Source organism: Pelodiscus sinensis, chromosome 12 (assembly GCF_049634645.1).
Source record: "Pelodiscus sinensis isolate JC-2024 chromosome 12, ASM4963464v1, whole genome shotgun sequence".
NCBI classification, from domain to species: Eukaryota; Metazoa; Chordata; order Testudines; family Trionychidae; genus Pelodiscus; species Pelodiscus sinensis.
The window spans coordinates 47767756-47780001 of NC_134722.1; the positions used below are offsets into that span (position 1 = coordinate 47767756).

Here is a 12246-nt window from a genome sequence, read left to right on the forward strand (position 1 = left end):
CCTCGAGTGGTAACAAAAGCTCTTTTCAGCGAGTTCACCTGGGTTTCGCCAGAGGCAGCGCAGCACCCTCGAAAACGCGCCTCTTCTCCCGAAACTGCCTGGGAGTGTCTCCGTGCTCTCTGGTTCTCTGTCGTGTGGGTTACCCAGCTGTGACCAGGTGCCAAACAGCCCCTCCCTGCCACAACACACGCGTGCTGGGAGGTTGCTGCAAGCGCAGTGCTGGTTGGCAGCCTTCAAGGCAACTACTAACTCTGGCTGGTACATGGTGATGCTACCAATACCAAGCCTCTTTTTCTCTTCCACAGGTGGCTGGTGGTGGAGGTGCTGATCACCACAGGTGTGTACCTACTCCTAGGGGCTACTGTGCTGGCTCTCAGGTTACCCAGAGAGATGCAGTCTTGAGGCTACCTTTGTGCTGAGCTTTACAGTACATGAATTCCAGAAGCCTTGGCAGTTGGGAAGCTTTACATTCATCCTGTCTGCCCAAAACCTTCCTTGGAGGGCTGGGGATCAGAAAGCAGCTTTTTGAATCCCTGTCTCCTCCCACGATCCTTTGGGAGCAGGAGTGACTGACCCCAACCTCTGTTGGCTTTTGCTAGCTCAGCATTCCTTTAATGCTTTAGCTGGGCTTCCCCCTTGTCTTGGCTTCCCAACAGACTTCAGAATCCCAAGAGAAGGCCAGTGAAAGATCGGCACGTTGCGTGTGTTTAGGGCCTGTTTTGACACAGGAGTGCCTCTGAATGGAGAGGTAAACCCGAGTCAAACTGGATCTTCCCTCAAGTTTCAGGCCTTCCGAGAACAAGGCAGCCTCTGGTTCCTGCCACAAAGCCCGCCCTGACCTCTGACCTGCGAGTGTGGCTTCCCAGGGAAATGTGGTGTCTTGGGACCCTCATCCCAGAGTCTCAGTGAAATTGCACGCTCAATAAGGCGACCTTTTTATCACTGTTCCTTCTGCGCTCCCTCAAAGGGGACTTTTCTCCATTGGAAACGGAGTTCTGAGACAGTGTAACAAAGTGAGGTGAAAGGCACAGATCGCTCTTGTAGGACGGAACCTCGCTAGACAAACTCCAGTAGAATGTATTGTGGGGAACGTGTAAGAGGATAGTATGAAGTGCTGTGCCTGAAGCATGATAAACTCTTCAGGCCAGATTCATGAAGCTACAGGACATTTGCTGTCCCTCTTCCAGACTAGTACAATATTTTTCTCTGTTTACTAGGCCTCTTTGTAGAAAGGAGGAAAGCGAAGTAAGTCTAGCAGTAATAAGCATCTCTGAACTGTTGTGTGCGCATGCGGAATAACACACCCCCAGCTAAAACTCCAGAGAGTCGGATTGTCTGTACACTGGATTGTACTGAGATTCAAGAGAGATTTTTCTTATGGTGTGGAAAAAGCCCTTTATTCTAATGCTGTATTTTTTATGTGACTTAGAAACTTAGTTCCTTTAATTTCCGGTTAATTACTCTACAGTTCTAAAGCAAAATCTGCAGCTGGAATCCCAATGAATGATTTTTTGTTCATTTATTTCAGTCTGCTAAATCATATCCTTTATTTCAGAGGTTCAGATAGAGGGACAGCCAAAAGTTGAGGCAAAATCATTTTGGCTTGTTACTGAACATGCATGCATTGAATGCTCCAGTGTTTACGAAAGTGTCTAAATGCCTCATCAGATTGTAAAGAGTAAATCTGTATAAAGAAAAATCTGATCCAGTGAAGTAGTCATGATCAAATAGGAGTGACCCGTCTCCTTTGGAACGGGATTCTCTCTTGCAGCTGCTGCTTTCAGATGGGAGCCGAGTTATTTCTCTCTTCCTTCTAATCGCGTGTCTGCTGGGAAATAGTGATGTGTCTTATGGGCAGTCCCCTTGCAAGAGGCAACAGCCCTGGAGTTGGCTAACGAGGGACGGGGCTTTCAGAGTTGGCTGGAATGTGTTTTGGCAGGATTTGTGTAGCTTAGGAACTGTTCAGCACTGTGGATGATGGCTGGCTCTGGGACTCTCTTGGAAGGAGCTTAGTGTCAGTTTCCAGTGGTTGAGACTGAGTCGGGCTTTCAGGGGATGGTGCCCACCTTAGGGGGAGTAACCAGTGTATATTAAAACCTTGAGAGATCACCAGACCAATCCAGTAGCAGTTCTGTGCTTAGACCGGCACATTGCCGGAAAGAGTTTTGGTCTTCTCGTTTGCTAATCGCTGGCAAAGAATTCCAGCTGCGGGCTGTGCACTGGGAATTAGTTGTTTTACTACATGCATATTGTGAGCAGTATGTAAGAGACTTTTCTCTCCCTGGTGGGCTAGAGCAGGCTTGGCAACCCCGTCTGTCCGAACAGATGTGAGAAGAATGACCGCTTACTGTAGCGCTTCAGTTAACCCCGCTTGACCTTCCAAAAGAACACGAAGCCCAGCTGTAGATTGGGAGCATGTTCGGCACTGCTCCCTGGAAACCACTGTCCCGCAGTGCTGGCACCCTGAATTCAATCGAAGACTGGACTTTTGTTGCATATTGAAGAATTGACCGGCTACTCATTCATCTCCCATTCACATGCTAATCCTGGGAGATGCTGCTCAGTGGACAGAAATCAGGACTCGTGCGTGTGCCACTCAAAGCGCTTTTGTCTCGTACCGCTAGGAATAGCTCTGGAGACGCTTGGCGCTGTGCTGAGTGAAACGGGTTTGTCATACGTTAGAAATGTCACGCGTGTGCCAGCAGCATCAGCCCTCTGGAGAGGAGCTGAGTTGTTTATCTGGGACAGTCTGGTTTCTGCATCCAAGCTCCTGGCTCCATTTTCCATTTCTCCAGCTGCGTTTCATTGTAGGAAGATGTTTTGGGTTTTATTTAATGCCATTTTTAAGAACTTCCTATGAGCGTCCTAGGGCTGGCGAGCGCGAGGAAAGGCTGATACGGGAGCAGATGTGAGCTTTCTCGTCTCCCCATCCAGCCCCCCGACAGCACTCCCATGCTTTTTCTTCTAGTGAGTCCTATTAGCAGTGGCTGGGAATAGTGTCACTCCCCCACTGGGCCTGTGGCTACAGCCAGTGGGAGAGGCTGGCCCTGGAGGCACTAATGCAGCTCTCTTCCCTGTTCCAGGGAGAGCAGAGGCAGGTGTTTGTCCAGAGCCCCTAGCAGCCACCAGAAAGGTGGCTACCAAAATTGACATGGTTTAGCAATGCCTAGACTTGGCTGGAGCTAGGGGTAGTACGTGGCCTCTAACGTCCCTGTACATTACTTCTAAATAACTCCATCCGCCCATGTTTATGGGAAACCTGTAGTCACATGAATAATCTCGGTGAAGTCAGCAGGGCTGCTTGGGGGTGTAGAGACCTCTCGGATGAGGCCACGTAAGCGGAACGTGTCCAGTTCAGTGGGTGTTGAGCTGGCAGGTTGCTTTGTTGTACAAGTCCATGTGCTGTGTCCTTTCTGGAGTTGAGTGGAGCAAACATGGACTTCAAGGTTTCTGCCTCCTCATATTATCCGTTAAAGGGCAGCTGTAGGTGATACCGTCTGCCAGAATCCAGGGCATCGCAAGCTGACTTTGTGCCCCGAGACATCACCGGCTAGACTGTGAACCTGCGAGGGCCCGGCAGGCTAATTCCCTGCTGTGTTTCCTGAGACAAAGTGCTGTGTAGTGCTGCCAGCGGGTGACGGGCCTCCTGCTGGAATCACTGTTAGTCATTTGACAGTCTCTTTGCTCGTTTAGAGACCTTGCAGCTAATCGGCAGCCCTTTTCCCTCTCTGTCTCCCTGACCAGATGAATTTGATGCCTATATCATCGTGTCCTTCGTAAATGCCACCCTGGTGCTGTCTATCGGAGAGACTGTAGAGGAAGTGACTGACTCTGGCTTCCTGGGTACCACCCCCACTTTGTCCTGTTCCTTGTTGGGGGACGATGCTTTGGTACAGGTAAGGCTGCCCTTGGGCCTCCTGGCCATCCATGCCTGCCATTCTCGGCTAGCTGTCCTGGCATCCGTGCTGTGCATGCTCTGGCAGAAGCTCCGCGAGGTTGGCCAGTCAGGGAGCATGATCCTTTGAGCCAGGTATTTCACCAGCTCTGGAAGGTTGAGCCTGCTGGAATCTCTTAGCCCTAGTTCCTCCAGAGCTGGTTAACGCTCGGGCGGGACTGGCTCCGGGTCACGTGCCCTCAGAAGTTCCCCGTCTCGAGCCAACTGCAGAGTTGTCTCCAGTTTGAAGGTTGCTGGGTTTTCTGCTTTAGGTTTATCCGGACGGCATCCGGCACATCCGAGCCGACAAAAGGGTGAACGAGTGGAAAACGCCCGGAAAGAAGACCATCGTGAAGTGTGCCGTGAACCAGAGACAAGTGGTGATCGCCCTGACTGGAGGAGAACTGGTCTACTTTGAGATGGACCCAGTATGTGGATTTAAAACTGCCGAGAGCTTTGCCCCAGGGAACTGAGGTTGGGTTACAACCTCAGAGAGGGGGGAGCCTCGGCTGTGTCCACACAGTAGGATTCAGTAGGGCCTTAGAGCGGGGCCTGGCAGAACCCTGCCCAGCCTGTAGCACGTCATTGGGTGGGGTGATCCAAATGGACGAGCCTTCAGAGCGACCCACCCTCCCGATTCTGGAGCTCAGGCTGCTTTTTGTGGTTCTCCTGCGTGTCCTGGTGCTTCCGGTCCTGGCCAAAACCAGGCTGTTGAGAATTGCTGCAAGTGGCAGGTGCTAGGTGGAATTCAGAGCCCTGACCCTGGTGACCGCTGGGGGGTGGCTGCGTCTGAACCAGTTGGCCCATCCCCTAGCTCAGGGGGTCTCAAACTTTGTGATACCGCGACCCCCCCTGTAAGTTGCTCGCGACCCCCTGGGGGGGGCGGGACCCACAGTTTGAGAAACACAGCCCTAGGTGATCATCCCTTTGTGCGTGTCTTAGTCAGGACAGCTGAACGAGTACACCGAGAGGAAGGAGATGTCGGCCGACGTGGTGTGCATGAGCTTGGCCAACGTTCCTCCTGGGGAGCAGCGCTCCCGCTTCCTTGCCGTGGGGCTGGTGGACAACACCGTCCGAATTATCTCCCTGGACCCCTCGGTGAGCACTTCCTCCTGCGCGTGCTTTGCTGCGGGTCGTGCTGCCTTTAGAGCGTCGGTAGCACCTAAGGCCAGACCACCTAGCCTCGCCTGGAACATAGGCCCGAGATCCTTTCTCAGACAGTCGTCCCTTGCAGACAGCGTAGCATCCCACAGATTGGCATGCACCGATGCCCACCAGCGCCCAAAGACTTGCTGCTTGGTTCAATAACCCTGGAGTTATCCAGGGACTCTGTGAAAGGAAGATTGGGGCGCACCTGCACTAGGGGGCGGATAAGGTTCACCGGCAGCCTCGCCGCTTCCCGGTTACCCAGTAGGGGCTGGCGCAGCGCCCCGCTCATGCTTACCGGTTAACCGCTTGGCCGGTTACGCAGTTACGCCCCTTAGAACTGCTTCTCCAGCTAACCACAGTGCAGCCAGCGAACGCTCTTGCTGCGGTTCCACTTTCCAAGGAAGGTTTGGTGGTTCAGTCCAAGCTGCAGTTTTTGCCCAAGGCAGGGCATGAGTAAATGCAAGCTCATTTTATCCTGCTGCTGAGTGAGGATGAAGTGCAGCCTTTGCTTTTGAACCCTGCCCCAAGCTTCTGTGATGTACGTGATCGGTAGGGCGGGAAGGCATAGGAGGCCATATACCCTGCCTGCACCTCCCATGGGGTTTCTCAGGCGTGGTTGCTGACGGTCCCCATCCGGACTTCTACTCCCCCACTTACCTGCACCAACGAAGGCCTTTTTCGTAGGCTTGGGTTTGCATTGCCTTTCCATGGTACATAGTAGACCTATAGAGTTTGGGCTTGAACTGGCAGCTCTCTGTGTCTGGCCCTTCAGAACGCTTACCGTAGCTCACCAGCCTGTAGCCAGCAATGCAGTGCGGGGCCGCTAGCCATTGTGCCAGGCTGCTCAAATGCAAATGCAGCCTCCTTGGGGAAAGCCAGGGGCGGAGGGAGCGATGGATCCAAAGTGCTTGTGCACTAGGAAACCCTGAATAATTCTCGTGGGAATTCCTGTGTCCGTGGAGCACTGTTCTTTGCAAACGTGGCCTGGCGCTCTCGTGGTAATTGCCTGCTCCTGCCCCTTTCTGTTACCTCCAGGATTGCTTACAGCCCCTGAGTATGCAGGCCCTCCCTGCTCAGCCAGAATCGCTGTGCATCGTGGAGATGGGAGGGGCAGAAAAACAGGATGAGCTGGGGGAGCGGGGCTCCATTGGTTTCCTGTACCTGAACATCGGATTACAGGTGAGGAGCACTTGCCTGGTTGCTGCAAGCCCTTCCGAGACTCATTCAGCCTGAAAGACTGTTAAACGCTTGTTAAATTGTCCAGCACGGCAGCATGAGCCCTCAACGCGGACACTCCCATCAGGGCGTAAAGCTCTGCTTAGTCACGCAGCGACTCTCACAGTCTGCAGTTCCCCAGCTGCTCAGCAAGTCCCCGTAAGTAGGGAGCTTTGAGGTGAATTCCCCAGCTGATCACAGGCCAGCAAGCCCTCCGCGGCTGGGCCTGGCGCACGACCTACCTTGTGTGGGCCCAGCTCCGTTTTGAAAAGAGTGATTATAAGGAAGCATTTCCAGGAAGTGTTCTCTGGCAGCGGTGCAGAGCACCCCCTGCAGTTACAGAGCGGGTGAGGGGTGTAAAATCCCATTTAATCACTTAACCAGTTCAGCGTTGAGTTTAACCAGTTAACTAAGTGGGATCGCGGGTGGGGAACCGCTCCAGCCCATGTGGGGTTGCTAGCTCCTGGGCACCGGTCAACCGTTACCTGGTTAATCGGTTACCCGTTCACATCCCTAGCATGCCCATGATCCCAGGGACTGCTCTCCGTTGTCCAGGCTTTAGCACTGCCAGCACTAAGTGTGTGCTCCTGTGATAAAAAGGTTGTTTGGATAAATGCTACCTGAGGTGCTGTGCTGGACAATTTAACAGACATGCGGACAAGGGGGATCCGGTAGATATAGTGTACTTAGATTTCCAGAAAGCCTTTGACAAAGTCCCTCACCAAAGGCTCTTGTGTAAATTACATTGTCATGGGATAAGAGGGAAGGTGCTTTGATGGACTGAGAACTGGTTAAAAGACAGGAAACAAAGGGTAGGAATAAATGGTAAATTTTCAGAATGGAGAGGGGTAACTAGTGGTGTCCCCCAAGGGTCAGTCCTGGGACCAATCCTGTTCAACTTATTCATAAATGGTCTGGAGAAAGGGGTAAGCAGTGAGGTGGTAAAGTTTGCGGATGATACCAAACTGTTTAAGATAGTCAAGACAGAAGCAGACTGTGAAGAACTTCAAGAAGATCTCACCAAACTAAGTGATTGGGCAACAAAATGACAAATGAAATTTAATGTGGATAAGTGTAAAGTAATGTACGTTAGAAAACATAACCCCAACTATACGTACAGTATGACGGGGGCTAATTTGGCTACGACAAATCAGGAAAGAGATCTTGGAGTTATTGTGTATAGTTCTCTGAAAACTTCCACACACTGTGCAGCGGCGGTCAAAAAGGCAAATAGGATGTTAGGAATTATTAAGAAAGGGATAGAAAATAAGACTCGAATATCTTACTACCCCTGTATAAAACGATGGTATGCCCACATCTTGAATACTGTGTACGGATGTGGTCTCCTCACCTCAAAAAATATATTTTGGCCTTGGAAAGGGTTCAGAAAAGGGCAACTAAAATGATCAGGGGTTTGGAACGGGTCCCATATGAAGAGAGGTTAAAGCGACTGGGACTTTTCAGTTTAGAAAAGAGGAAACTGAGGGGGGATATGATAGAGGTCTATAAAATCATGAGTGGTGTGGAGAGGGTGAATACGGAAAAGTTATTTATTAGTTCCCATAATAGAAGAACTAGATGACACCAAATGAAATTAATGGGTAGCAGGTTTAAAACGAATAAAAGAAAGTTCTTCTTCACACAGTGCATAGTCAACCTGTGGAACTCCTTGCCAGAGGAGGCTGTGAAGACTAGGACTATAACAGAGTTTAAAGAGAAGCTAGATAATTTCATGGAGGTTAGGTCCATAAAAGGCTGTTAGCCAGGGGATAAAATGGTGTCCTTGGCCTCTGTTTGTCAGAGGCTGGAGAGGGATGGCAGGAGACAAATCACTTGATCATTGTCTTTGGTCCACCCTCTCTGGGGCACCTGGTGCTGGCCACTGTCGGTAGACAGGATACTGGGCTAGATAGACCTTTGGTCTGACCCAATATGGCCATTCTTATGTAGGTGAAACTCACCAACCTCTTCCAAATAGTCCAACCCAAGACCTTTCTCTGGGCACCTGGGCGTTCTTTGATCATTAGGGGAGGGGGTTTGGGTGAGCGCGCTGCCTCGGCCGGTATTTGTTCTCTGTGCTCCCGAGCCAGCGTGAGCTTTCTGTGTCTCCTGCATGAAGAACGGCGTGCTGCTGCGGACGGTCTTGGATCCAGTCACTGGAGATCTGTCTGATACCAGGACCCGGTACCTTGGCTCCCGCCCCGTGAAACTCTTCCGAGTCCGAATGCAAGGCCAAGAGGCGGTAAGTGAAGCGAGACGGCACGGCGTAAGTATTTGTCTGAGGCTTCCCTCCGTGGCGAGCGGGGCGCAGAACAGCTCCCTGCTGCACCACAGAACTGGCTCGCTGTAAAGGAGAGGAGCTGGGAGCGTCATTCTGGAGCTGCCTGGGACATAGAATGTGCGTGACGTACAGCCTGGGATGCGTCCGCCTCGCCTTGTTCCTTGAGAGCCGAGGCCCTGTGGTGCTTGCCTGCCTCCTCGCCATCGTTGCCCTCTTTGAGCTGCGGCGGGCCGGCCTGCCCGGCCAGTCCTCTGCTGTCTGTAAAAGCTCCCGCAGTTTCTGTAGGGCGCTTCCAGCGTGCTGCCTTCTCCTGCGCAGGTAGGGAGGCTGGAAGAGCCCAGCATGAGCAGCCATGGGCAAGGCCCAAGGCAGGCTGAGGCTAACCGAAGAGGCTGGAGCTGTTTACCCAGGGCTAGTCAGCCGCTTAGTCAGCTGAGACTGGCTGGATTTGGAGTTGAGGATCCGATCCTTTGGAATCGTGTTTGCAGCTCTTCTGGGGAAAGCCAGCTCCCCCTCCGCCCCCAGCTTGGCCTGTTGATAAATCACGCCCCTGCCCCCGGGTTGAGAAGAGCTGGGTTAGCAGTGGGCAGTGCAGGGGACTGGGTTGGGGCTCTGGATTCTGCTCTAAGTGGCATGTAGCTTTCCACGGTCCCCTCATAAGTATGGCACCTCTCATGGAGGTTTTGAGGCTCAATTCAGGAATGCCTGTGAAGCTCGCTGGGGCCCTTGAAAGAGAGACGTTAAAACTGTGCAATATATATCCTAGTTAGAGGCCGGTCCCTTGCATTTCCCTCTGCACTGAGCTCAAGTGATTTCCCCCTCCCTCTGAGTCTAATGTACGTTATTTAGTGTAATTCGGTCTGGCTGCCCAGCCAAAACCATGGTCAGCTTCAAATCTTCTTAACTAGCCCCGGAGATATAAATAACCCTTTAGGCTGAAGCGGAATGAGCTTGAATGTACTTTGTACTCTTTGTGCTGTTTTGTTTGCTTTCTTCCTTCCTCTTGCAGTGATTGGAAACAGACTAGCTAGTGCGCTAGCTCAGTGCTGAAATATTCAGGGTGCAACATGATTGGGGATGTTTGTTTAAAGGAACCTGCTTTCCTTGGAAAACAAAGTTGTTGGGAAAGAAAAGCTGCGGGGTGTTTCTGTTGAGCTTGGCTTCTCTGGAGAAAATGGCATTTTCCAAAACTCCGTTTGGGCCCAGGTTGCCATGACGCCATCCCTGTGATCTGCGCTGGCTGATCCCTGAGCTGGGTGTTGCTCCTTAGCGGGGCAGTGGTTGTGAAGCTGGTCTCTGGCAGAGTGAAATTATGCCCCCGTGATGGATCAGATTTTCCAGTGGTGGAGAGTCCAGTTGCTGGAATGTGCTCTGATGAACGCTGCAGCGAGCTGACTTCCTCTCACGGCCAGGTTGGTGAATTCGCTGTCTCTCTTCTTTCTCCAGGTGCTGGCCATGTCCAGTCGCTCCTGGCTGAGTTACTCTTACCAGTCCCGCTTCCATCTAACCCCCCTGTCCTACGAGACGCTCGAGTTTGCATCTGGCTTCGCATCTGAGCAGTGTCCAGAGGGCATTGTTGCTATCTCCACAAACACACTGAGGTACGTCTTGGTGATACTTTTGTGCCGGGGCGCCAGCAGCTCTCCGGAGAAGAAAGGGCTGTAGGGACCTTTCAGGTTGTTGCAGGTCTCCTGATGCGCTGCCTGACCAAAGAAAGCTCTTGACCGTCAGCTGCCTCCCCATAAAACCCCTCGTTAACTACAGACTCTTTCTTCACAGTCAGCAGCTGTCAGGTTTGTGCCAAGATTATTTATAGCGTTTGGGAGAATTTGCAGCAAAAATCCCACCTCACTGGGATATAACGGCCTTTGGGCTCTGTCCCCAGCCGGGAGATGGTCTGGCACCTTTGAGCATGAGCCAGCTGGGTGCATGGTTCGGACACATTTTTCACCGCTCTGTCGTTTCGAATCTTTCCACCCAAGGGTCTGCAGATTACTCAGCAGCTCCAGTTAGGGTTTCAAGTCATGACTCAAAACTAGTTTGGCTGCAGATGTTCAGTTTTAAATTGTCTGGTCTTAATTCTTCTCTTACCAAGGTTAGTAATCCAGGGCCTGCCCGCGGGGCAGAGTTGTAATAGTTGGGACCGTTTTCAACTTTGGAACTTGCTCATCAGTTCAAATTCCTATTACCATATTTTCCGGCGTATAAAGCGACTGGGCGTATAAGACGACCCCCTAAGTTTCTAGTTAAAAAATAGGTTTTCGTCTTGTACTCGCCTTATAAGACTACCCCCCCTTAAGAGGCCAACCTGCAGCGCCCCAGCACCCCTCCGCCTCCCCAGCTTTGCTCCCGGTGTCCCTGGTCTGCTGGAGACGGTCCCCAGCAGACCAGGGGCACCGGGAGCAAAGCCGCAGCCGTGGCGGGGTCCCGCGCCTCTGAGGCTTTGCCAGAGCAAAGCCTCAGAGGCGTGGGACCCCTCCGCCTCCCCGGCTTTGCTCCCGGTGCCTCTGGTCTGCTGGGGACCGTCTCCAGCAGACCAGGAAGACGCGGAGCAAAGCTGCGGAGGGGCTTCAGCAGCGGGGCAGCCCAGGCGCGCCTGGGCTTCCTCGCTGCCCGAGCCCCCCCGCAGCTTTGCAAAGCCTCGGGGAAGCCGGCAGCGGGGCAGCCCAGGAGTGCCTGGGCTGCCCCGGTGCTGGAGCCCCTCCGCGGCTTTGCTCCGCATCTTCCTGGTCTGCAGACCAGGGAGACGCAGAGCAGCTTTTCTCGCCCCAGAGTACACGGGCGGCGGGACCGTGAGGTCCCGCAGTCCGTGCCCTATGGGGCGAGAAAAGCCCCGTTAGTACCTAGAAGTCGGGGACTGCCTGTGTACCCGGCGTATAAGACGACCCCCGATTTTTTGGGGATGTTTTTTAGCATAAAAATTCGTCTTATACGCCGGAAAATACGGTAGTACATTTTAAAATCCATGCCTTCGGTATGTGGTCAGCTGATAGGAAGAGGCAGACCCCGCAGTAGGCTCATCAAATGTAATTTGTAGTTAGTTTGTAAAAGGAATTTTTGTTACGGTAATTGGTACTTTGAGTTTTTAGTGATTGAATAAAGTGGGCATAGTTTTAGGCCTATTTTGTTCAATAACCGTGAATAGCCACAGTCCCAGGGGAGAACTGTTCGGGGCAGGTATGTAATGGATTGGAAAAAAGTGATAACAGGTTCCCATGGTCTTAGAAGTGCGAAGTAGAACGAATTAAGTTCCTTTCTCCAGGTCTGCCGTAGTCAGTTTCTTTGTTCAGATTAGATTGTAAATGCATGAGGGCAGGACATAAGACTATTTAAGTCACAAAGGACAGGACTATGCAGTACTGTAAAGACTAACGAGATGGTTTATTAGGTGATGAGCTTTCGTGGGCCAGACCCACTTCCTCAGATCAAATTGTGGAAGAAACTTGGCATGTCCATATATACGAATGGGATACAAAGGATATATGGTATATATGGTTGTGCCAATTTTCTTCCACAATTTGATCTGAGGAAGTGGGTCTGGCCCACGAAAGCTCATCACCTAATAAACCATCTTGTTAGTCTTTACAGTGCTACATAGTCCTGTCTTTTGTTTCAGCTAGACCAGACTAACACGGCTGCATCTCTATTACTAAGTCACAATGCACCG

General features: G+C 51.9%; 2 protein-coding genes across 2 annotated transcripts in view; both read left to right on the forward strand.

The window, feature by feature from the left end:
• CFDP1 (craniofacial development protein 1) overlaps nt 1-12246 on the forward strand; it is a 192089-nt gene that overhangs the window by 32259 nt on the left and 147584 nt on the right. The gene's annotated exons all lie outside the window — the stretch shown is intronic.
• The window catches only part of SF3B3 (splicing factor 3b subunit 3), a 37185-nt gene that overhangs the window by 13810 nt on the left and 11129 nt on the right, over nt 1-12246 (forward strand). Inside the window, exons 12-17 of the mRNA XM_075940588.1 lie at nt 3745-3896; nt 4207-4362; nt 4877-5032; nt 6119-6262; nt 8418-8540; nt 10026-10180. Coding sequence (XP_075796703.1) covers nt 3745-3896; nt 4207-4362; nt 4877-5032; nt 6119-6262; nt 8418-8540; nt 10026-10180 — 886 coding nt within the window. The remainder of the gene's footprint in view (nt 1-3744; nt 3897-4206; nt 4363-4876; nt 5033-6118; nt 6263-8417; nt 8541-10025; nt 10181-12246) is intronic.